The sequence below is a fragment of the Pleurodeles waltl genome, chromosome 8 (assembly GCF_031143425.1).
Source record: "Pleurodeles waltl isolate 20211129_DDA chromosome 8, aPleWal1.hap1.20221129, whole genome shotgun sequence".
NCBI classification, from domain to species: Eukaryota; Metazoa; Chordata; class Amphibia; order Caudata; family Salamandridae; genus Pleurodeles; species Pleurodeles waltl.
In genome coordinates, this window is record NC_090447.1 from 54,838,633 (window position 1) to 54,865,753 (window position 27,121).

At 42.0% G+C, this 27,121-nt stretch overlaps 1 protein-coding gene across 1 annotated transcript in view; it reads left to right on the forward strand.

Annotated features, from left to right (window-relative positions):
• Nucleotides 1-1,449: 1,449 nt before the first annotated feature.
• LOC138249397 (olfactory receptor 52E4-like) overlaps nt 1,450-27,121 on the forward strand; it is a 51,748-nt gene continuing 26,076 nt past the window's right edge. The window contains exons 1-2 of the mRNA XM_069203357.1: nt 1,450-1,669; nt 24,581-25,578. Coding sequence (XP_069059458.1) covers nt 1,450-1,669; nt 24,581-25,578 — 1,218 coding nt within the window. The remainder of the gene's footprint in view (nt 1,670-24,580; nt 25,579-27,121) is intronic.

The window sequence follows — 27,121 nt, forward strand, 5'->3', positions numbered from 1 at the left end:
AATAGCCCCTCAAGCACTTATTGACACCAGTAAAAGTAACTAACTGAGTTCAGAAACAAAGTGCCCTGTAGAATCCTGTCACACCCAATGGAGGCTGAACCAACTTCACTTGTAAATGAACAAACCCCTATGGACACCACTTTCACAAGCACATTGCTGACACCTAAAACCTCCTCAAAATCAGAAGTAAAACAAACCTCCTAAAGTGGTGCAACTGGTGAATCACTGAGGCCTGCATCTAAATCCCCAAGCAAAGCTTCTCGTAGTACTTCTAACGATTTCCTAGGGTAGATACCCAGAACACAAACTGTCCTATTTTACAACACAGGAATGGGGGGACCTGGCAGCCTTGTATACCTCAGATTTGTCCCACGAAAAAATCTGTAAGAAGTCTAAAATTAACATCAGTCAGGAAAAACAGGAATGGACAGGCAACATTTGGGGCCAGATGTAGCAACACGGCAATTTGCGACTTGCAAATTGCGAGTCCCTGCGACTCGCAATTTGCAAGTCGCAAATTGCTATGCAGTACGGTGTCTCAGACACCGACTGCAACTCGCAATGGGGTCGCAATGACCCACCTCATGAATATTCATGAGGTGGGTCGCAAATTGCGGCCCCATTGCGAGTATAGGCACTCGCTAACATGGAGGCCTGCTGTCGTCAGCAGACCTCCATGTTAGCGACCTGCTTTTCAATAAAGCAGTTTATTTTTTTTTTAAGTGTAGCCCGTTTTCCTAACAGGAAAACGAGCTGCACTTAAAAAAAAACGAAACCTTTAGTTTCGGGTTTTTTTCAGGGCAGGGAGTGGTCCCTTGGACCACTCCCTGCCCTGAAAAAATAATTTGGGGTCCAGTCACAAACTGGAAGGGGTCCCATGCGATTGGGTTACCATCCACTTGAAGTGGATGGTAACTGCGATGCCATTTGCGACCGCATATGCGGTCGCAAATGGTATTGCATCCCAATGCGACTCGAAAATAGGAAGGGAACACCCCTTTCTATTTGCGAGTCGGAAATGCATTTTGCGAGTCGGAGCCGACTCGCAAAATGCATTTCTGAATGGCAAAGTGGCTTTTGCGCCTCGCAAACGGCGATTTTCGCATTTTGCGAGGCGCAAACACTTTGCTACATCTGGCCCTTGGTCCTCATTACTGAATACTATGGAACTGTCAGTCAATGCAATGTAATATTAGTCTGACAAAATGAATATTCCACTTCTGAACTCACTGCCAACTATGTCTCAAACATTGATGCTAAACTGGCTGATCTTAGCAACTTGATCAGGCGAGCTCAAGCAAGTTGCACTTGTGTTGCAATTGTAGAGAAATTATCAACATTTCCATCTGTAATAGAAGAACTGCTGTCAGATCTATAGGAAGCAACTAAAACCACTGTGGCAGTGCAACAGGATACCCCCCACTGATAGCATTAACTAACCAAGCAGAAATGGGGACTCAAGAAAGCAGAGTTAACAAGGAAGAAGAACAAACTGAAGACGAGAATGCACAGATGGTTGTGAGAAGTAACGACCAAGAGTCCCAAGGACATTCGATCTCTGCCTCGGAAGAGCAAGCTACCGCAAGGAGGTCATCACAGAGCAAGAAGGAAAATGCCTGGTCAACTGTCCCACTCAACTCAAAGCAGCAACATAAACAGAGAAGGAAGGGTAGGAAAAGAAAGATAGATTTAACAACATACTTTCAAACAGGCTTCACGATTCCAATCACCAGCGGGTCTTCAGCAGGGGTAACCAGAGAAACCCCCTTTGAGATGCAAAGTAAACCCATTCAGCTCATTATAGGCAGTGCATCAAATTTTGAGGGGGTCAACAAACCAATTTGGGGGAAAACTTGGCAGGAACAAACTGCATTGAACACTAGAGTAAATGAAAATACCGTGAAGGGGGGGACCCCGTGAAGAGGTCCCAGACCTAACTCCTGGACCCAGTTCAGAACCTAAACAGTTTCAAAGAATCCTCACAAGTCTGGGGATCTTGCATACTTAGGTAAAATATCCAGAGGTCTGGAGGTGCAATTGAAAACAACTATTACCTCATTCCTACCAGAATACAAGTCAAAATGCCGGGAGGGTGTTCTAAACAGGGGGGATATCAAAGGTCTGTTAACTTCCATCAGCAGGTTGGAGGATTTAAGATCAACCTAACTAAAGTCCATAGAGTTTGTGGAATATAGCAATCACCTAGGGAAGGAGGCCACAATAGCGACCTGGGCATTGTCAGGGATGGCCAAGAGGGTCTTGGATGAGTGAGAACAACTAAGCATGTGGGGAATTAAACTTATACCTTACCAAAAACCAGCATATCTACAACTGCTATTAGTCAGGCAAAATGACCACCCTAAACCCTGCCACAACGTGGCGCGGACATACTCTGTATTGAGGGGGGGCACAGGGCTCTTTATCGATGCATAAGGATTAAATAGTTTACTGGGGGCTATTCAAACTGCATCGGGTACTCCAACACCACAAGACCGGGATTTGTTATTCAGCACAATAAACGCATGTAATACCACCTGCTTAATAAGAATTCTACACCATCTGCTAAAAATACAATACGCTTGAGCTCTTGGAATGTAAAAGGAATGGGAAATAAAACCTACGGATATGCTGCTATATCTGCAGTCCTTTGATAATATTCTCTTGCAAGAGTCCTGGTAAATCAACCGATCCACTTGCAAAGCCTTAGGCTATTTCATCTTCCAGCTACTAAAAGTGGCAATTTGGCCACTCCATAATCAGTATCAACGCAGTTGAGGAGCTGGACACCAAATTAATTATGGTCAATGCAATAAAAGCCCTAAGAGTGACAGTTCAAAGCACTAATAAGGACCTACAGTTGCTTAGTGAATATATATCTGCACCCACGAGATAAGGCCAAGAGTGTAAACCTCCTGGAAGAGAAACTAACCAGGTAACTAATGGAGGAACAAAGTTCAAATGTTATATTGTCTGGTGATTTCAACTTGCACATGCTAGGAACACCAGAGGAGGGCAACTCACTAGGAAACCATCCACGGGCTTGGTATATCCCACCACAGGATGGAAATAATTGGGAAAGGGAAACTAATTTAGCTATGAACATTATTGCGGGATCTTGAGGCCCATATTTATACTTTTTGACGCAAAACTGCGCTAACGCAGTTTTGCGTCAAAAAAATTTGCGCCGGCTAACGCCATTCTGAAGCGCCATGCGGGCGCCGTATTTATTGAATGACGTTAGCCGGCGTTAGCCGCCGGCGCCGTCTGGTGTGCGTTAAAAAAAACGACGTACACCAGGCAGCGCCGGCGTAGGGGAAAATGGAGCTTGGGCGTCAAGAAATGGGGCAAGTCAGGTTGAGGCAATTTTTGTGCCTTAACCCGATTTGCGCCATTTTTTTTTCACTCCCAACCCCCATAGAAATGACTCCTGTCTGCCCCCTTGCCCAATGGCCATGCCCAGGGGACTTCTGTCCCCTGGGCATGGTCATTGGGCATAGTGGCATGTAGGGGGGCACAAATCAGGCCCCCCTATGCCACAAAAAAAAATAAAAAAAATACTTACCTGAACTTACCTTAATGTCCCTGGGATGGGTCCCTCCAGCCTTGGGTGTCCTCCTGGGGTGGGCAAGGGTGACAGGGGGGGTCCCTGGGGGCGTGGGAGGGCACCTCTGGGCTCCTTCAGAGCCCACAGGTCCCTTAACGCCTGCCTTTTGCAGGCGCTAAAAAACGGCGCAAAAGCAGCCGTACGTCATTTTTTTGGACCCGCCCACTCCCGGGCGTGATTTTTGCCTGGGAGTATAAATCCGACACACATGCCTCGGAGTCGATTGTTTAGACGGGAACGCCTACCTTGCATCTCATTAACGCAAAGTAGGTGTCCACGTTAAAAAATGACGCTAACTCCATGGACTTTGGCGCTAGACGTGTCTAACGCCAAAGTATAAATATGGAGTTAGTTTTGCGTCGAAATTGCGCCAAAAAAAACGACGCAATTCCGGCGCAAACGGAGTATAAATATGCCCCTGAATGTCTTAGCTTCTGTGCAGTAAATGACTGGTTTCTGGGAGAGTACCATACACTACCACCTTCCACACTGCGGCAGCCAAGACAACAATTGATTACACCTTTGTAACTCTTCCTCGGTTCTGCAAAATAGCGTACTTCCATCTGGGGGCAGAGAACATTAGCGACCACCTCCCACAAGAAATCACAATGACACTGCACATTTTAATTCCACAAGGACCAGTAGAGGAGTCCAGGTGCATAACAATTGTAAACAACAGAAGAGTCAAATGCAAAACCTACCAACCAAAAAGGCTGCCTTGCATGGCAAAGACCCTCCTGCAAGGTATTCAAGAGACAGCATAGGATGCAATAGCAGGTTGGGAAAGCTGCACTTACTCAGTAGAAGTAGAGTCGCAATCAAGCACAATAGAAGAACACTTTGATATGGAAGACCCACATTTTACAGAATGCACAACTCAGGGCACAAAAAAAAACAATAAATAAATCATTAAATTACATTGAAACGGCAAGGATGTTAACACCCAACAGGAGCTGAGGCAACTAAAAGAAGCATGGATAAAGATAGCAACAGCTCATGGCTCCGGTGCACAGTTGACACACTACAAAACCCCACAGCTTCTGGAATCAGCTCACACCTCACAGAGGAGACCTGGGTAAGTTTCCTCCAGGATCATTTTCACAAGAGACCCTACAGTGATGTAAATGCAGAAGTTACAACAAGACCAACTGAGGAAGAGAGAAGTTACAACACATGCACCAATCAAGCAACCCATTGATTACAACCACTGCTGATCAAATCTCTAAGAGGAAAGCTAAAGGTAGAAGAGAGGGGTGTCAGACCTGAGTCGGATTCCCCCTTCGCTACTTAAATTAGATCACAACTATCGGGCGAAAGCACTGAAACCGGTCTTTAAACAAATTTTACAGAGACAACTCCAGCTCCCTGGAGGTGTTCAATCGTCTCCCCAATTTATAAAAAAGGCAACAGGAATGTGGCTAAAAACCATAGATTGGTATCCCTGATAGATAATGACACCAAATTTTATGCATGCCTCATTTTAGAGGATTTGACATTCTAGTCGACGGATAATGGAGTCATTCCTTTTAACCAAACAGGCTTCAGTAAAAGTATGGGAGCTACCAACAATATCCAAACTCTCTCTCTGTTGATTGGTGCTACGATAGCAGCTACAATGCCACTGTATTTACACAGCTCGGCTTTTGTCTCCATTGATAGAAGTAAACTGTAGCGTGAACTCTTCAAATGGAATATTCCATCCCCTCTTCTGAAATACCTGACACATTTGCACACAGATACATGGGTTCAAGTGAAGCTGGGGGCGAGAGATCATTTGTCAAGAAGGATTCCAACCACAAACAGGTTAAAACAGGACTGTGTTAAAGTTCCAATCTTGTTTTCTTTTTTTATGTAAGACTTGTCAGTCAAGCTGAATATCTGCAATTCTCATGCCCCAGAGATAGGTGGCCTTGTCCTCGCCTACCAGTTATATGCTGATGAACTATTTCTTATCAGACGAATTTCGGTAGGTCTCCAGCGCGTAGTAGATACAATTCAAAGTTATTCAGCAGAAAATGGCGAGACAAGTCCAAAGTAATGAACGTGAACCAATAAAAAATAAAAGGGATACATAATTGGTACTTTGCAAAACAACAGTTGGAATCCGTTCAAGAATATAAATATCTAGGGTTTATAATTAACAGTAAAGGATCATTCACTGCCCATAAGGAAACGCTGAAGAAAGAGAAGAGGCACAGTGACAGCAGCAACAATGAAAAAATGTAAGGAACAGAATTGTTGGCCCAAGGATCTCTCAGTTGGTACCAGCGATACATCCAAAACTCATCCCAATAGTTACCTATTGAAGCAAGGGGGCGAAATGCAGCCACATTAGATAGTATAATATCAGATACATTACAAATGGCCTTCAACCTGCCCAAATATATGTCACTAGCTCAAATAAGACTAGAATTTGGCTCGTAAAAGCAAGGGCTGTCTCACCGGGATGCTTACGTCAAAGGTTGGGATAAGATCAAGGGAGCAGAGCCAAGGTCCCTAAATGCCCATTGTTAGAAATGAGGTCTCTAGTTTGGCAGAGGTATGCACCCTGTTCAAGTAGGGACCACAATCCAGAGTCAGGGTAAGTCACAACACAATCTAAATTATCCTGTGCTCACCCTCCGGCAATGTGTAAAGTATTTGTGCAATAACTCATACAATAACACAGTGAAACACCACAAAAAGTACTCCACACCAGTTTAGGAAATAAGATCATATTTATCTGAATAAAATAAGACCAAAATGTCAAGAGTCCAATGTATACAAGTAAAGTTATGATTTTTTCAAGATTAAATCCTAATATAGTGCTTAGATACACAATAGCTCCAACTGGACGTTGTGCCGGAGTTGTTCCCGACAGTCCAACGCCACTCGCAGGGGAGTGTGGGCCTTTTTTGGAGTCACACGGAGCCCAGGCAGAGTACCTTTTGAAAACAAGGAAACAACAATATTGTACTGTGTCAGGGAGATGAGGCACCGCTGAAGCCAGTGCTTACTGTTGCCGGGAAGGTGAGGCATTGGGTCCTCACTACCGGGCAGGGGAGGTGATGCTTTAGTTCCGTCCAGTTACAGGGGAGGTGATGCGACGTTGGTGGCGAAGCATCAGTCCCTTATGACCTGACAGGGTCAATGAGTGCATCAGGTGCTTCGATGTCGCAATGTCATGATCACATCACAGGACTTCAGCAGCGTTGTGGTAACATCAGGCTTACATTGCAGGTCACAGTCGTTGCACTCAATATAGCACTTAAAAGCATATAAGGGAATTTCTAATGCTAGTCTATGAGAGGAGCAGGATTCACAGTAGTGAAAAATTACTTTGGGTGGTTTTCACTACAAGGACATGTAAAACCTATAAGTACATGTCCTGCCTTTTACTTTCATAGCACCCTGCCCTATGGGTTACCTAGGGCTTACCTTAGGGGTGACATGTGTAAGAAAAGGGGAATTTAAGGCTTAGCAAGTACTTTTAAATGCCAAGTCGATGTGGCATTGAAACTGCACACACAGGCCTGTCAATGGAACACCTGAGACATGGATTGATTACGGGCTACTTATGTGGGTGGCACAATCAGTGCTGCAGGCCCACTAGTAGCATTTAATTTACCAGCCCTGTGCACATCTAGTGCACTGAACTAGGAACTTATAGGTACATTAAATATGCCAATTGTGTATGAGCCAATGCTACCATGTTTTAGGGAGAGAGCACATGCACTTTAGCACTAGCTAGCAGTGGTAAAGTACCCAGAGTCCTTAAGCCAGCAAAAATGAGGTCAGAAAAAGAGGAGGAGGAAGGCAAAAGGTTTTGGGTGACCATTCAGAGAGGGCCATTTTCCGACATCCATCTACAGAACGAACTGTCGACGAAGGAGAAATGTGCAGCAAGGGCCTATTTGCAAGACTCAAATGATCAACTATGCCTCTAGGAGACCGCAGGGACTCATGATATCTTTAAAAAGCTTGTCAACAAGACCGTCAAAAGAGTATCCCTGGTAGAGAACAAAGCAATTCTCATGGTTAGAGCACATGGATGGTTTACCCTACAAAGCTACACCAAGGCAGCACCTCAGCCCACTAAGGAGAATTACCATTGGTACTGATATGGCACACTATCGTCTCTCTTCCATCTACCACTGTGGAAGCGTCCTTTGTCAATATTAATCTGCCGTTTGTGTGGGGGAATGAGAGAAAAGACAATGTCCATCTGCTATGTATATTTAAGGAACTGAAGAGGGATTGCAGAGCATTGCTAAAGCCCCTTTTTAACCTCAATGGAATACGGACATGTAGGCAGGCAAGCAAAATGTGCTTTGCTGGCAAGGATGTCCAGCTAAATTGCTGCCTAGTAAGATTCCTGACTATAGCCGAAAATAAACTAAACAGTAAGGACACACTTGAAAAGCAAAACAAGGTAACTAGAGGAAGGTGAGGACACATTTCAGCATCGCGTGGGAATGCACTAACAGCACTATGGCACATTAAGCATCCTACTGATCTCCTCCTTCATTTCAGGAGCCGTGTATCTAGCCGGCTATATGAAGATTGTTTTATTACCTAGGTACTACATTTCTTTTGACAAACACCTGTAAATTTTAAGTGGAAAGGATCTGAACTTGCCAGTGGGAAAAGGAACTTATGCATACTGCACTACAACCCTCTATTAGCTAAAATAGGTAGACAAATTTAGAGAGTATAGTAAGACACGGCTATTGGCAACGCTTAGTTATTTATAATTTTATTGGTCACTGAAGTTGCACATTGATTCTTCTTAACTGACTGCAGGGGTTAGTTAGAATCTGCTGACAAGTACTGAAGCTACTAGGTAACCACTGTGGGGTAGATTGCTAAACAAATTATTTTACTTCAATATCTAGAGCCCAATGATTGCCCAGTCTTAACTACATGTGTTAGTACAGACATGGAGATCAGCTGATAAGTTGCTAGCCCAAATGTGGATTCCACCATCATGGGTACACATCTCACAATATTTGAAGGTGTAAATTTATGTGATTCTTGAGAAGACACACTGGCCCTGATTTAAGTGGTGCTACACTGGTTGCAGTGCCACTTTTCTTTCACCCATTTGCACCCCCCCCCCATTGCCCCATGTGTGCGCTGTATCTAAGATATGTCAATGTTTCTGACGCTAGTTAGGAGCTTTGCAGGATTAGCGTAAACCTTTTTGACACTAATTGTGCAAAACCCTTTGAGGGCAATTGACAACAATGGCATGCCTCCTTTTAACTCCTGCTCTGAGCAGGCATTAAAAGTACTGAAATAAATGATACAAAGAAATCAGGCCGACCAGGCCCTTGCCAACGCCCCCACTCATCTGGAAAACCACAGCCGGAGGAAGATCCTTCTCCAAACTCTCCGTCAAGACCTGGAACATCCTCCCCATCCACCTTAGGCAATCCCCTACCCTATCACAGTTCAGGAAGGACCTCAAGATCTGGCTCTTTGACTGATCCTCAGCACTGTAAGAAAGTACCATCTTGCCTGGCATGTTACCCCCATTTTTACTTGCGTGCCAGTTTGTTTTTGCCTGTCTCACTTGGATCCTGCTAGCCAGGACCCCAGTGCTCATAGTTTGTGGCCTGAATGTGTTCCCTGTGTGGTGCCTAACTGTGTCACTGAGGCTCTGCTAACCAGAACCTCAGTGCTTATGCTCTCTCTGTCCTTAAAATTGTTACTGCAAGCTAGTGACCATTTTTACCAATTCTGATTGGCATACTGGAACACCCTTATAATTCCCTAGTATATGGTACCTAGGTACCAAGGGTATTGGGGTTCCAGTAAATCCGTATGGGTTGCAGCATTTCTTTTACCACCCATAGGGAGCTCAGACAATTCTTACACAGGACTGCCACTGCAGCCTGAGTGAAATAACGTCCACGTTATTTCAAAGCCATTTACACTGCACTTAAGTAACTTATGAGTCACCTATATGTCTAACCCTCACTTAGTGAGGGTTAGGTGCAAAGTTACTAAGTGTGAGGGCACCCTGGCACTAGCCAAGGTGTCCCCACATAGTTGAGGGAAATTTCCCTGGACTTTGTGAGTGCAGGGACATCATTACACGCATGCACTACATATAGGTCAATACCCATATGTAGCTTCACAATGGTAACTCCGAATATGGCCATGTAACATGTCTAAGATCATGGAATTGTTCCCCCCATGCCAAATCTGGTATTGGGGTGCCAATACCATGCATCCCCGGAGCTCCAGCATGGACCCCCGGCACTGCCAAACTAGCTCTCCGGGGTTTTCACTTCAGCTGCCGCTGCTGCCAACCCTCAGACAGGCTTCTGCCCTCCTGGGGTCTGGGCAGCTCAGTCCCAGGAAGGCAGAAGAAAGAATTTCCTCTGAGAGAGGGTGTTTCACCCTCTCCCTTTGGAAATAGGTGTTAAGGGCCTGGGAGGAGTAGCCTCCCCCACCCTCTGGAAATGCTTTGAAGGGCACAGATGGTGCCCTTCTTGCATAAACCAGTCTACACCGGTTCAGGGTCTCCCATCCCCTGCTCTGGTCCGAAATTGGACAAAGAAAAGGAGAGTGACCACTCCCCTGTCCATCACCACCCCAGGGGTGGTGCCCAGAGCTCCTCCAGTGTGTCCCAGACCTCTGCCATCTTGAATGCAGAGGTGTGAAGGCACAATGGAGGCCTCTGAGTGGCCAGTGCCAGCAGGTGATGTCAGAGACCCCTCCTGATAGGTGATTACTGACTACATGGCCAATTCTCCTCTGAGGGCTATTTAGGGTCTCCTGTGGGCTTCTCTTCAGATAACAAATGCAAGAGCTCACCAGAGTTCCTCTGCATCTCTCTCTTCAACTTCTGCCAAGGATCGACCGCTGTATTGCAGCGACATTGTAGCGCCTAATCCTGCTGGCTTTCTCGACTGTTTCCTGGTGGTGCATGCTCTGGGGGCTGTCTGCCTTCACCCTGCACTGGAAGCCAAGAAGAAATCTCCTGTGGGTCAACAGAATCTTCCCCCTGCTAACGCAAGCACCAAACCTCTGCTTCACTGGTCCTCTGGGTCCCCTCTCATCTTGATGAGTGTGGTCCATGGAACACATGAGCTGGATCCAAGTGACCCCGACAGTCCAGTGGTTCATCTGTCCAAATTTGGTGGAGGTAAGTCCTTGCCTCCCCACGCCAGATATTAATCCTGTGTACAGCAAGAACTGCAGCTGCTAGGGCTTCTGTGCACTTTTGCAAGGAATCCTTCATGCACAGCACAGCCTAGGTCCCCAGCATTCCATCCTGCATTGCCCAACTCGCTGAGTTGACCACCAGCTTCGTGGGACCCTCCTTTGTAGTGTTGAGACAACCACTGTACTCAGTTTTCTTTAACCTGTGTTCAAGTACTTTGGTGGATGCTGCCGGCTTCTGCGTGGGCTCTCTGTGTTTCTGAGTCCCCCCTCTGCCTCCTCCTCCAAGGGGCGACCTCCTGGTCCTTCCTGGCCCGGGCAGCACCCATTTTCTTTAACCGTGACCTTTGCAGCTAGCAACGCTTGTTTATGGTTGCTCTGCATGGAAACAATTCTGCATCCTCCAGCACACCATGAGACATCTTCTGTGCAAAGGAGAAGTACCTGGCATCTTTAATTGTTGCAGAATCTTCAGCTTCTTCCATCCAGAGGCAGCCATTTTGTACCTTCATCCGGGGTTTAGTGGGCTCCTGTCCCCCTGGACACTTTTGTGACTCTTGGACTTGGTCCCCTTCCTTTGCAGGTCCTCAGGTCCAGGAATCCATCTTAAGTGCTTTGCAGTAAATTGTGGTCTTTGCAGAATCTCCTATCACAACTTTAGTGTGTTTCTGGGGGAAGTAGGGTAACTGTACTCCTACATTTCAGGGTCTTGGGGTGGGGTATCTTGGACACCCTTAGTGTTTTCTTACACTCCCAGTGACCCTCTACACACTACACTAGGCCTGTGGTCCCTAAGTGGTTCGCATTTCACATTCTCAGTATATGGTTTCTGTTGCCCCTAGGCCTATTGCATCCTATTGTATTCCACAGTGTTTGCACTACTTTTCTTACTGTTTACTGACCTGATTTTGGTTTGTGTATATATTTTGTGTATTTTACTTACCTCCTAAGGGAGTATATCCTCTGAGATATTTTTGGCACATTGTCACTATAATAAAGTACCTTTATTTGTAGTAACTCTGAGTATTGTGATTCTTATGATATGGTGCAATATGATATAAGTGGTATAGTAGGAGATTTGCATGTCTCCTAGTTCAGCCTAAGCTGCTCTGCTATAGCTACCTCTATCAGCTTAAGCTGCTAGAACACTACTAATCTACTATTAAGGGATACGTGGACCTGGCACAAGGTGTAAGTACCATCAGGTACCCACTATAAGCCAGGCCAGTCTCCTACAAGCACCCCCCACCTCCACCCAGCACCTTGAGACCTTCAAGGGTGTGTAGCTGCACTTTACAAATCCCTGATTGATTGATTGATTGATTGATTAGATAGCCCAAATGTGCGTTCCACCATCGTGGAACCACATCTCACAATATTTGAAGGTGTTAATTCATGTGATTCTTGAGAAGCCACAGTGTGTTTTAAACATAACACCCATGGAGGAGAGGAACTCAATTTTAATATAGTCAGAACAGTTATGATGGTTTTATTGTCTATTGAATAAATTTTTATTGCCTTAACTAATGTGATCCTTATGGAAGGGATGTTGCAAACTTAATACTGGCATAATATGCATGAGGGTATCCATGTTTACAGATGTCTTATTTATTTGCAAAGTTTGCACATTGCCATTGTTATTTCACTTTTTAAATATAAATGCTATTGCAATTGTGTTAATTATTCATGCAAATTAAGATTGAATTACTTACTACTGTCTCCACTGATAACGACAGCCTACAGTGTCAACAAAGTATGAAGTATGTCCCTTCTCTCTTAGAAACTGTAGTTGCTCTGTCTTTCATGTTCTCATAGTATAGCGCAAAGAAACAGGCAATAGGGTGTTGGGTTCTAGATGATATTTAAATTATATTTTAGCAATGCTGGAAATATTCATCCTATTCTCCTTACTTGCAACATGTCTCATTGCTGTTTTAAGATATTCCATGTAGTTGTTTTAGATGTACTGAGAAACAGACTATTCTTGTAGTAGTAAATACTTTTAAGGTGAAAGTGTTCATTCTTTTTAGCACAGTGTGTGTGATGTTGTGAATACTGAAATACGATTTGTTGCTGTGCCCACGGTGTCCCTGATCCCCTTCCTGGATTGTTAGTAACCCGGAAGCAATACTTCTATGTAAATTATACAATGAATAGTGTCTTGCGGGGCCACAAAAACGTGTCTTTCACACTCAGCAGTGGTGCATTGAACCAAGTTCACCTGTGTCACCCGTGGGTGGGACGGAACGCCTTGTAGTGTTATGCTTAAATCACAACAGAACAGTGGTGGATAACGTAATAAGTTCGTAGGCTGCTTTATAAGACTCTACAAAGCACTTTAATTACGAGCTGCTCTGAATAAAATGTTTTTTTTTTTACTAGTGATTACCTTGAGGACATTTTTTTTTCTCACGCCCCAAATCGTATTGGGACAGATATTTTTGCACCTCAGAGTTACTGATACTCCAGCATTGGTAACTCTGAGGTTTGGCACAATTCGGTCAATTAACTCGGCCACTAGTAAAGAGTTATCTTTACCGCCCCTCAAACTAGAAAGAAAACGTGCCCTGAAGCAGGACAGGTGTTGCTCAAATAAACACGTTTTATCCGCTGTGCTCTTTCTGAAAGCAAACAGTACACTATGTTAATTCCATCTTTAATTATTATGATGCATTAAGTCCCCAAAATGACCACATTCGCCGACATAACACCTGTGTATGAGGTATTTCCCTCGGGCTGACCCTTACTAGAATCGGCAGATCCTCCCATCTCGCGGGGTTTGTTTACGGTGCAGACACATGTTTGTGGCTGTGTATAAATATCCGGGGCTCGCGGTGCTCTGTTGATGAAGTCACATCTTACAGAGAATTATTTTTAGGACGCGGAGTGCTGGTGATATGGTAGGTGTTTGGGACATAGCTATTCAGTTGTGTAGGCTTTCAGTAATGGGGCGGTGGAGGGGGCAGAATGAACCCGGTTATTCAGTCGTTCTAAACATTTATGGTTCCAAATATGTCAGGAATGAAAAGCAACGGGAGAGAAATTCCCCCCAGATTAGGGTCCCTCGATTTGAACCACTATTGAAATGTTCCTTTTCTCCTGTTAAAGAAAGCGTTGGCACCCTGGTGAGGGTGTTTGCTATAAACACAAACGTATGAGATGACAGGCACTCCCGGTAAACTCCGAATGACTGTGACTGACGCTTCGAGTTCGTAGGCCCATATTTATACTTTTTTTGTGCAGCATTTGCGTCATTTTTTGACGAAAAGTGTCACAAACTTACAAAAAAGAATTATATTTTGTACGTTTGAGCCGTTTTTTTGATAAAAAATGAAGCAAGTACGGCGCAAAAAAAGTATAAATATGGGCCTTAGTCTCTCACTGACATTTTATTGTCGATTTTCTGAGCGTATCAAACTCCTGGGCCCGAGCGAGATAACTCACATCCTCACCACACATCTAGCCACCCACAGTTCTAAGGTTTATTGTGGCTCGAATTATTATTTTGGGTCTGACAATCTTGTACAAGTAACAGACTTCTTTTGTGAAGGTGGACAGGAAAAAGGTGGAATGTGCTTATTTCTGGTCTACAAAATCTTTCCACCTTCTCTGCTGGGCGAAAAAGGCGATCAAAGAATTTTTTGGGGCATATTTAAGAGCACTTATCACTGCTGGAGCATCACTTTTCATAACTCTTTGGTGGGGTTATGCCCTGTTCCTTATTTACAAGGTGGCGCGAAGCCACTTTTTTTGTCGTAACGCCACCTTGCAACAAGCATTTACAATGCAACGGGTCTCGCGTTTGCTCATGTTAGAGCTGATAGCGTTGTAAACTCTTAACCGGACTTTTCACCTTTCGGGCAAAAGTGCATTTATGTACATAACCCGAAAAAGTGAAATCAAGTAAGTAAAGCGCTCCACTTCTGCCAAGCGAGATCGCGCTCGTAAATTTGAGAAAAAAAAGTCCTCGAGCCCGATGGAAAACAGCGAGTCTCGCATGTTTTCTGTACTTGGTCGCTGCCCTCGAGGAGGGCTAGCCACCGGAAAAGGCATAACATATGCGTGCCTTCGACTAATGAAAGCAAGCAGATTTTATTAGGGAAGCCCACGAACCAATAAAAAACACTGACGTGAAGTTGACAGGGCTCCGAGCCCTTTTCTAAATACAAAAGAGTCTTGCTGCCATACGCATGCGCGAGCACATGCAGCGCAGGCTCAACCCTAAAAATGGCCCCTTCACACGTAGCACTTTGCGTGGAAGGGTCGTGCAATGGGTGATGCTGTGGGTGTGTCACAGAAAGACCATTGCATTTTGACGCTACCTCAGATTTACAAGGGTGACTTTAGAGCTGCACAGTGAGGTGAAATGCTTTAATTTCTCCTCGTACTCTACTCCTTCTGTGTGGGCTGTACTTTGCAGCACACATATAAAAGAACAAAAGGCCATTTAAGATTGTTTTTGTGCAGGAAGGTGTTCCCACTCCCAACACTCTGCCGTAAGTGAGTGTGAGGCTATTTTCTTTTACTAACTGCCATCATCTGACCCCTCCACACCATCATGCTGAACACAGTCATTACTGTGACTGTCACGTCTTCAGAAGCCATGCCTGGGTAAAACCTATTTGTTGACCTCTGCTGATGTCAGGTACCCAGGACTAAATGCAGCTCTCTGCATTAACAAATGCGAGCATATCCACTGCTCAGCTATGAAGTGTGCAAACAATGAACCTATGCAATGCCTCTGCAGGTGCTTCAGTAGAATTAGTAGAGTCTAATCCCTGAAGCTGGGGGAACCGAACATAGTTAACAGTTGTACTGCCATCAGTACTGCATCACTGAACTCTTAGGGATTCAGAAATATTCAAGCTTTCCAACAAGGAACAAGAATCAGACATAAGTCACATCCATTCGTTAGGATAGTGGTAGGGGTGTAGGTTGCAGCTGGTGTTGCATTTAGAAGAACACTATCACAAATAAAATACTAAAGCAATGTGTGATAGCCACTGTCATTTACAGGCAGGAAATCTTCAATTGAAATGACCAGTAAGTTTACAAAGACAAACAATTTTACAGATAAAACTCAGTTGCACACAAATGGTAATGTGTGGACATTGAATTTCAGCAAATATTTATCATTTGTACATCACCCTGTAAAGTGTCTTGGTTTGTTTCAACCGTAATAAAATCTTCTTTGCATCATACTTTAAAATTGGAAAAAAATTGATTAATGTGTGCTTGACTGTTATTTATTTAGAAACATTTGTACAGATCATTTATGAGTATTTAAATTTTGTTGTGTTAGACAAAACAACATCTGAGATCCTTTCCCTTCACACCAGCAAGATTTTCCTTAATGCACTTTTCAAACTCTTCACGCTTTGCAGTAAGAGAAAAAAAAGTAAACACCAACAAAAAATATGCAGCAATTTGTCAGAAGACTAGATTGATATTATGACATTATGCCCTCTGTCTTTGAACACACGAACAAGGGACAAGGTAAAACAAATACATGAAACAAAAATTAAAGTAATCTTTAAAGCCCGTTCAGTTTCAGAAGTCCTGCTTGGTTATTTCTGTGTCTTCTCATGGCTCAAGTGGCTGTTGTATGTGGGACCCCCCAATCTTTGGGTGGCTCCGTGCATTGCACTGGCTGCACCACTGATAGCTACTTCCCTGATCGAAAGAAAGACCTGTAAGGCATCCTACATCAGATGGAAAAGGGAGTGGAAAAATAAAAGTAATGGGTAAGAATCTGGATTCTCTGTGGGTAAATCAGGTTAGAGATTGTCAACTGATATTGGATTCTGTCAGTCTCGTAAGGAGAACAGAGTAGGAAAAAGTAGTAAAGGCTCTAGATAAATCTGGATAGATCCAGGAAAGCTGATTTTGTGTTCTAAAAAGGAAAAGATCAAGATGGTGTTGAATCAGGCAGATTGTTCTATTCAAGATAGTAACAGAGTTGTGAACTGACCTCTTTTTCTCCTATCTTAGCTGGAAGGTTCAACAGAGATATTGACGTATAGTTTGAAAAGACATGTTTAAATCATAGGTCCCCTCCAAGCAATATACCATTGTTTTATCTGATGTCCCTGTCCTGATCTATCTTGGTCAGACCAGCAAAACCATAGACAGAAGAATAGATTCCACACAATAAATTTACCTTTATAGCCATTGTTTTTGTGAAAATGTATCTTGTTTAGGTCCATGCATTGCGACATAAGCCACTTGTGACTAATTACAATATTTTTCTTTGTTCCGACTAATTTGTTTGTATATGATTCCAAACCCATCACACACAACATTTTTTAACACTACACTGGAATTTGAAAACTCTTACATTTTTTGCCATTGCCTGAGTATGCACTTGTCTCTAAAAAACAAATTGCCACTAATTTGCTTGTTTATGTATCAGTGCCCAGATAGTTGTTTTGGTGACACCATAGCATTGATCATTCTTTTATTCAGTAACAGGTCAACATTGAGACCTCACCTTTTGAAAAAAGCCTGTACTTTGTTCCTGAGATAATTTATTCAGTCCAACTTCATTGACTAATTAGTCATATGTGACTGGCAAAGCAAATTTATATCACCAAATTCTGTCTGTAATTATTCCATCCTGTGATTTTACGACCCATAATAATCTTATGACATACCTACACTCCATTGTACAACGATATCCAAGCAACACACTTGGAGGAAATATGGCAAATCGCCGGGATGTCCTTATGTAAAAAATACCTTGCCTCCAGAACTGGTGGCTTGAGAGACGTGCAGGAGCTCAATGAATAAGTAAGTGAGTATAATCTCACCATTAGATACCTGTACAAAATTACCTATTGATACCTTTTTTGTTTGGAGAAGAATGTTTGCGGTCCTGAAGAAGCACCAAGAGATCTGTTAAGACGTAAGTAGGCGTGAAACATGTTGACTTATTTGATAGTGACATAAGCAGCACTCCCAACCACTTTTTTTAAAAAGTAAAGGGACATTATTTCCCTTAAACTCTTCCTGTCGTTTTTAATCTTGACCAACATCCTCCTTCACCAAGTAAAATAAGTTCTTGAGGAGAGTTGAGTCAATTTTAATTTCACATTTTGGTTGCACTTTTCTTTTTCTCTCTACTGGTTTGTTCAATTTAACTCAGAAGTTGGCCTAGTGACCCCCCTGAGGGTCCCGTCAGAAATTGCAGTGCCAGTCTGGCGTGGAGCAAGCCTGATGATGATACCTGAGGGCCCCTGCTTCTGAGAGGGCTCCTACTTCTGATTTAATTCCATTCTATATTTGTTTTTGGGAATTGTTTGTTTTTCATTCTTGGAACAGTGTACCTTTTTTGATTACTATACCTACACTCTAAACATATTGTCCCAAATCCCAAATAATTCTTAACTATTTTTGTCAGATGAACTTTGTAACTCAGGACCTGATTTAGATCTTGGCAGATGTGGTTTCTCTGTCACAAACGTGATGGATATCCCATCCACCGTATTACAATTACATTATATCCTATGGAAATTGTAATACGGTAAACAGAAAAACTGTCATGTTTGTGACGGAGTAACCCGTCCGTCAAGATCTAAATCAAGCTTTAAGTTATTCAGTTGTCATCTACTGTTCATACGTGAGCATAACTCTTGCATATTAATCCCTACTACTTACCAAATATGTGCAACCATTTTCTCCTTTAGCCCTTTGTTTCATAATCATTTATGTATTCCTTTTTAACAGCCCATGTCTTTCCTTAATCTGACCCCCTCAAATAATTATACATTTTGCATATTCATTCCTTGCTAGATATGCCTTTGGAATATTTAATGCCTATTTGCCTCTTGGTGTTGCTGCCACACTAGTAGCAGGCGCCATCTTGAATTACTTTTATAGAGCGGTGCATTTTTCCACACCCATTTCAGTTGTACTTGTATAATGACAGTTGCAATGCCACTCAATTTGCCTCAATTGTTCCTGTTCCATTCTCTTCTGACAGCTAGCACCTTGTTGACTTTCCTAATGACTGTGGCCTGCAAGTCCATACAATTGTTGCTGGAGGTGTAACTTTATGGTTGTTATGCTGGGTACTTTTTGAAACTCATTCTTGCTCTTTAGACTGACAGGAGCAGACCCCATTCTGGATTATCACAGTCTCACTAATTAACAGAGTGTAAATTACTATTATAACTTTATGCCAATATTTTTGCTTTATGTACCTAGGACCGTATTCTAACAAGTTGGTTATTTTTTTTTCATTGTGAAAGTATGATTTTGCCCCACTCACCTTCTGTGAGTAACTGGCTCCTTTGCAACACCATGCTTGCTTTTTTTATTTAATCACTAAATTCTTCCTTTTCCTATTCTCCAGGTTCTTAGGATCATTTAAGCCCTTCCATACTTCTTCGGATCTAGTCCGAAGGTCTTAACGCTATAGTCCTTTGTAAGTACACCTCTCTCCACAACTTCATCACAATATGCTATTTCATTGAATTCCTCTAAATTTATCATTAACACTCTTGTTCACCCTTTGCAAGGACCCTCTCACAATGTATTTGTGTCAATGATGTATCCTTGAATACATTTTAGTTTAAAACATTTTCAAGTTACACAACAATAAGACTAGGAGTTACCTGTTTCGACAAGACCCCTGGAAGCACCATGACTGACCAGTCCAGTTGCACATTTATTTTTGGTCTTATGTCATTGTCTTTGCTACATGTAACTGCATTTTTGAATTGCCCATATGTCATTGTGTGATCATTCTTAGCACTTTACTGGGGCTACCCATAAAAGCACAGTAATAATTAAAATATTGTACTTTTTATACACATTGAAGCTGCATGTTTTTTTATAGCACTAAGGCCCTCATTACAAGTGGCTAAAAAAATGAAACATGTTTTTCACACCTCCATGATAGCAATATGGTGCTGTCAGTGGCATTGGCAATGGCAGGAGATCTGACTTATTATGAGTTGAGTCTTGAAGGTCCAGGAAGACATGAGGACTGACCATGGTCATCAGTAATTCTTGATAGGATTCCCCTGATATATATTTTTTTTGTTCAGACTTTCAAACAGAGATTTCAGCTTTTTTTTTCAAATGTATAGTTTTGATGGGTCTCTCCTGTGGAGTGAATGATGGCACCATACAGGTTATTGCACGGCGTACCCTATATAACTGCTTACTTTGAGAGTACTTCTAGCCAGGGTCGTAGCTTCAGGGGAATGTCTGGGGTGTTACACCCGTTAGTAAATGTTTTCGGTAGTAAAGAGTTGGGTACAAGTGCTTTCAGCTGTGTGTGGTGAGGTGTCAGATTTCACTTGTGATTTTTACATAGACATGCTGACAAAAATACACACACTTGGTTATTTCAACCAGGGGTTTAAGTACCCCTTACAATCTGTGCTCCTCTCCTATCCTCCGCTCCTTAAGACCCTCCTGCCCTGCTTCTCGTTTTATGTATTTTAACCAGTGTGATTATTGGGAAGTATGAAGCTCACAACCCCCCAATCTTACTGACCAATCTATGCCCCTGCTTCTAGCAATATACTCCTCAGATCTACAAAAGGGGTAAACTCGGAGGAGCTTACCGCACTACACAATCACTAACTGGCTACCTCTTTATGCCAGGGGCATGTCTGTATCTCCACCTCTACTAAAAACCTTCTTCTCCAGTGTGGCAATATCATATTTTCCAGCAATTGGTCTAGTAGTAACACAAACACTTTGTCACTTTTCAGATACCATATCCTAATGTTCCTTATGAAAGAACATGTCCAATAGATGCTTTCTTAAAATACACTGTAACATAATAAATGTGAGATAAATTTATGAACACCAAAGGATGCTAGCATCATAGAAATCAAAAGTAATAAAAAAATCAGGCCTGATTAGCAAATGTAGTAATTACCAAGAGCCATCAGGCAGAGGAGTTTTCCATATCATGTGTGACAGGAATTCACAAAGCGATTCCTGGAAGGTGCAAACCCATTTGGAGGGGAGAGAGGTTGAAAACTCCACCTTGTGTGCAGATGTCTCCACTGTCATAAATCCTTGCCAAGAGATGTGAGGTGAAATTGGAAGGAAAGGGTAGTTAATTTACTCCAGCAGAAGCCATATTTGCTGGGTGTGTAGGAGAAGGGCTTTTTTAATGTGACAAAAGGTTTCCCCCATAAAGAAGAATTGCATTTGCTCAGATGCTCAGTCCTCTGCTAAGGAGAACACTGGTAAATAGAAAAAAGAAGCGCATAAAAGAAGTGATGTGATGTGTTCAGAAATGTGCCTAGAAACTAATGCCTGGCATAGTGTATCAGATTTACCCTTGTGTGTTCTGAAAAGTCATAAGTCTATACCCACCCATAGTTGTAAATCTATAGTAGCTGATGTACATTTTCTTTTTTATATGAGCCTAGCATCTTTAGCCTCTTAATATGTCACACAAAAGCAATGACCCTTTTTTCCTCAATGCCACATGTCTTTATATAGTATTTGTTTACTGCTAAAGCCAATGTTGTTTGAATGCACAAAACCATATTAATATTTTTATTTTGTATGGTTCAGCAAAAAGAGTTATGAGTTTAAGAACAAATTATAGTAGCAAAACAAGACAATCTTCCATCAATATGAAGTACTCTTCAGATAGTGACCACACCGTCATTGCAGAAATGGTACTGCCAGAAATTGCCAGACCCATCATTGGTGACAAAGGTTTTTACTAAGTGGTGTTTTCACTGATGTGACAAACACCATATGAGGTGGACAAGCCACTAGGGTATAGCAAATCTGTCACTGTAATGTGGGATCATCCTCTGAATTAGGTGTAATTAACTTTATGCTTTAACTTCATTTACTCTTTAGTTTCATCAGTCATAGTTTATTTAATTTTTTAAAACAATCATACCAATGATTTAATCACAATTGTACATCTCTTTTTGATTTTGAACAATAAATGAAAAGGTTTGATCACTTCAAGCACTCTAAATAGAAAGCAAACTCTCAGTGGATCCAAAGCTGCTTCAGACATCACTCAAACCCTGCTCCTGCTTTGCCAAACTGAATTCAAAGTGTAGTAATACATTATTTTAGCAGCCACAATCTAAACCAAATCCCACACTGTCATGTTCAGCCCACATGGCACTGACTTCCAGTTCTAAAACACAAAAGGCAGAAGGTCACTAAGGTTCTGTAGGACAAAGTCCTTACCCCAAGTCTAAGGCACCAACATGACCACCTTAATTTTAGAACACCCTGATAACTGTTGTATTCTGCAGGGGCTTTGTACCTTTAACCCTGAGGTATTTGGTCACCTAAACTATCAGTAACATTACCCACCATTCAACTAACTTACACCACTGTGGAAGAACTCTCCATCCAAATGACCCTCATTCCTACTTGCCTGTTTATCAATCCTTCTTTCCCATAGGCATTCATTTTAAGTGATGTGAATATTCCTGACATGCCCCTTCAGTACGCTCCCTTTCCCCAGCTATTTGCATTATGAATCTGCTTTCAGTGGCATATAGAGACCTTAACACATCATCCATGATTAAATACATGAGAAAGTTGAGTGCTCAAAGATCTTTTGTTTTCTATCACCAATGTGAAAGAGAGATTTCAATCTTTGTGCAAAACACTGAGCATACAGAGGTATCACAGTAACAAAGGTGACTGATAAACTAAACCTTAGCAGAGACCACAGACATGATTTTTAAGCCACACTTTAATTTACCGTGTCAAGTTATTAATGCATCAGCAATCTCTTAGGAAGTAAAATATAGAATGTACACCCTTTCTCAAACTGAACTGACATGGAATGTAACAGTAATTCAGAAAAATGCAACAGTATTTTGAACCAAATCCTAATGGGAGAAACTGTCTTAGTATGGATATGTAGGGGTAGGAATGGAAGTGGAGTAGTGATAACTCCTAATCTTCTACCAGTCAGCATATCAGCTGATCACTTTTTGAAGGACCTGGGTTTAATGTAGAAGGAATCCCTTTTGAGGAGGTAGGGACCATCCTATGTTGAGGGCAATTAGCATAGGAAGGGGTGATGTGTCAATGTGAAGAACTGAAAGCCTGATCCAAAATAGGGTTATTATGATTTGTCCTGGCCTTGGAGAAGCAAAAACATTGTTTTTCTAAATTCTTCCATTGTGTATGAATATTGTGGGAAGCCTCCAGTTATGCCCCAAATGATTCCAGCTGACATACAAAAGTTTAGTTTTCTCTTTGTAATGGCAGCTATATGCCTAAGGCATTCACCTGAAGCCTAGGGGGCTAGGACTCCACAGCCATAATCTTATGATTTGCACTTGAGGATTCCTTCTTATGCACTCAAGTGAACCTGTTTTGCTGGGGGCCTTTATGGGTGGGAATATCCCAAATTGCACATGAAAAACTTTTCTGATGTACTAGGCACAAATTCAACTTCCAGCTCTTTGATCCCGAGAAGGACTCACCCATACACTGTTCAGAACCCCCATTGCAAACAAGTGAGAAGCTTCTGAGAAAAGATTGCCAGCTGGTATCTCTACAGCCTCAACTCTACACTTCACATGTTCAACAGTGACAGCACTAGTCGCGCCAGCCTAGTCACAGTTAGTAAAGATTAAGGCAAAAGCACTGGTGCATTGTACCAGGCATAGGATGATAAACAAAGAAACAGCTTGAACAGCATACATAAATTCTGGTTTTGAGTCGTTAGTAGGTCAGTTCTCAGAGCCATGATGAAGCCATAGCATTGCTTGTGAAGATACACTCTAAACAGCTTTTGCCTACCTTAGAAACAGGGGTGGCTCCTCCATAGGGGCCAAACGGGATGTGACCCTCCCACAATCATGTCTCACGCACATCTCATTTCTTAAAGTATTATAGCTTTTACATGCAACAAAACAATTTAACTAATCATTTGTTTACATCTGAAATCTGCAATATCACCTTGCACTCCTCCCCTGGGCTGTCTTCCACATGTGTCAGGTGTGGGCTTTTATAAACCATCCTTTTACAGATGCACTACATATCTGACATGCTGCACTAGCGCCAGGAAGTGCAGCATGTCAGATAATGGTGATTGGGGGTGTGTCAGTCATGCACCTTTATGCTCCATCAGAAGCCATGATAAAGAAAAAAGGACATACTTCTGTCTTATCCGAGCTTCTGATTTGGCATAAGGGCGTGAGTCTCACTCTGGCACCTTGTTTGCTGATATGAGCGTAAATGGTGCTCTGAGAACCACACTAAGTACGTTTTTATGTTGGGTGTATGAGTGAGCACATGCTTATGTTGTTTATGTGCCTGTCTGCAAGCGTGCGTCGGTGTGTGTGTGTATGTGAGAGTGTTTGTTTGCATGTGCCCTGAATACTGTTTTATATTAACCATTTTTGAGATGTTGCAAATATATTCAGCAAAATGTCCTTTCATTTGATAGCCTCACCACTTTATAAATTGACCAGCCACAACTGCTCAGAAAAAAATGAAGTTGAAGTTTTACTGATTAATCTGTTTGCCCGTACAATCTGTACCCAATTCAGAAAAAAAATTCTATAATTATTTTTCTGTAATTAGTAATAATTTGTCACACTTACATACAGAATGCTGTAACTCACATTTTAGAGTTCTTTGAGCACATGATGTATTCCTAGATTTACACAACATTTGTGAATCTGGTCATACTATTAAATATTTTTGTTGTTAGCTGCCTAGCAGGGGAGTACATTGATATGTGTATAAAGTTTCAAATTTATAGATTTGCCTATTGTTGCCCAGACTGCAATGTATATGTAAATATTCATTAATAGATAGTTATCTCTGAATAACATATTCTCTTGTTGTATTCAGGACTGGTCATGGCTTCAGCAACAACTTGTATTGATCAACGGAGCATCATGTTAATTGCCAACAACACTGGATCAATACCTTCTACATTTGTCCTAAATGGCCTTGCTGGCCTGGAAGCCTATTTCTTCTGGTTTGTTTCCCCATTACTCGCAGTGTATTTTGTGACTGTTCTGGGGAACTGCACTATTTTATTGGTCATAAAAACAGCAGTGAATCTCCACAAACCCATGTATGCGTTTGTTTCCCAGCTGGCCATCACGGATCTGACTATGTCCTCTTGTGTCCTCCCAAAATTGCTGGCTATTTTCTGGTCTAATGACACAGAAATCTATTTCAGTTCTTGCCTGATCCAGATGTTCTTTATTATTTTTTCCTTAACACAAGAGACCTCCATTCTTTCTGCCATGGCATTTGATCGCTACATCGCTGTGTGCAACCCTCTGAGATATTCCACTATCCTGACAAATTCACTTATGGCGAAAATAATTGCAGCAACTTTAGCTAGATCTATTTTCCTGGTAGCCCCAATCCCAATTCTTATCCTGAGATTGCCATTTTGTAGCAGGAATGTGCCTCAAACATTTTGTGAGCATATGGCGGTGGTAAAACTCTCTTGTGCTGACATCACTGTTAACAATGTTTATTCCTTGGCTTTTTCTTATTTGATAGTACCAGTGGACATTATGTGTATTGCTTCTTCTTACATTCTGATTCTTAGGACCATCATGCATCTTCCCTTTAGAGAAGAACGCTTTAAAGCCTTTCACACTTGTGGCTCCCACATATGCGTGATGTCAGCATTCTATGTACCACTTCTTTTTACTACTCTCTCACACAGAATGAATCACAGAATTCCAGTTTATATTCAAGTCATTATGTCAAACACAGGGCTCCTTCTTTCTCCCTTGATGAATCCAGTAATTTACGGGGTGATACTGAGGGAATTACGACAGGGGTTGAATCAAACTCTTCAGTTCTTCAGGATGCATATCCCTTTGGTAAACCCCTTGGGGAGTAGTTGTCTGTCTCTCAAAAACCTGTTTCCTTCCTCAAAACCCTTTGAGCTTGATTCCAAAGGAGTACTCAATAGGTTTTGCATGGGGACACTCACTGTTAAACATGCAATATAAATACTAAAGCATTGTAATGGTGTAAAAAAGAGGCAATCCGTTTACACCATTTTAGTTCTGGTACAAGAGGTTATGGAGCAAACATGTTTGCACTAGGGTAAACTTGATACAATTATGCCATCTTTGATCTGTTTAAATAGTAACAATTAAAAAATCTTCACCTTTCAAACTGGAATGATGGATCTATGCTTGAAGTAAAGTAACCTTTCCTTCTTTGTCTTTCTTAAGTAGAAAAAGAGTACAATTCAGTTTTATCAGGAATACATGGTCTAGCATATTTATCAACACTTATCTTAAAAGGCTAAAATGTTTTGTATGCAGTATAAGTGTTACATTATTTTCTGTTTTGTTATATCTTGTATTTTTCAGTAATAAGGACAAGAGCCAAACCACTTGCCCTCATCCACAAAGTACACAATTCTTTCAGTAGTACTTGGTTCCTGTAATATAAGTCAACACATTTTGAATCAGCTTCTTTGATGTGTCCAATAAAAAATAAATAAACCTTTTGCTTTGACCACAGAAACCTATGTTCCTTTGAGTTCTTTTGAGTTGTTTTCATCTGTGCATCCTTGATTGATTTTCTGGCGCTCTTTTATGTGTAAACTGATCTTTCTGCTTCTTGTCAACCTCAAAGTCCTGTGCAGGTGAGGAGGTGGAAGTCAGAAACAGCAGGATGACATGATGAGATGTTGGGTGAACTACGGGCTTTCCACTTGAATGTGAATGTTTTTTCACACCTTCACAGCTTTCCTTGAAATTCACCCCAAAGCAAAGAAGGACATTTCAAAAGGTGGTGCCTTGTGTATGCAGAGATCGTACTTCAGATCATTCTTGTCTTGCGTGGTAGACAACTATTGCTTGTATGATCCAGGGCATGGTATATGCTAAGGTGGAATAGAAGTCTCAGACTCAAGATCCAGCCAGGAGAGTATCCTAGAGAAAGTGTGTTCCCTAGTTTACAAGGATTAGGGTTTTTAACTCAACCCTTTACCAGTGGGAGGAAGATACAACTGCCCCATTCATGGGTAGACTATTCTGACAGAAAATATCTATCTGAAACATAATACTTGCCATTATAATCCACATAAGGGAACATATATTTTAATGGAGGGCCTTAAGTGGGATTGTGATTTAAGTGATGATGTCAGTAAGGACCATCTTAGCTGTGGAGGTACTGAAACTATCTGAAATATAATCTCTTCTGATTACCCACAATACCGTCTCACTATAGCATGTTTATAGTACTCAAATTCTCTAGGCTTAATTTACAACCATTCTTTCCATGAATCAGTGTTAGAGGCCACCTACCAAAAGAAAAGTCTTTCGGCCTGATTACAACATTGGAGGACGGTGTTAATCCGTCCCAAATGTGACGGATATCCTGCCCACCGTATTACGGGTTCCATAG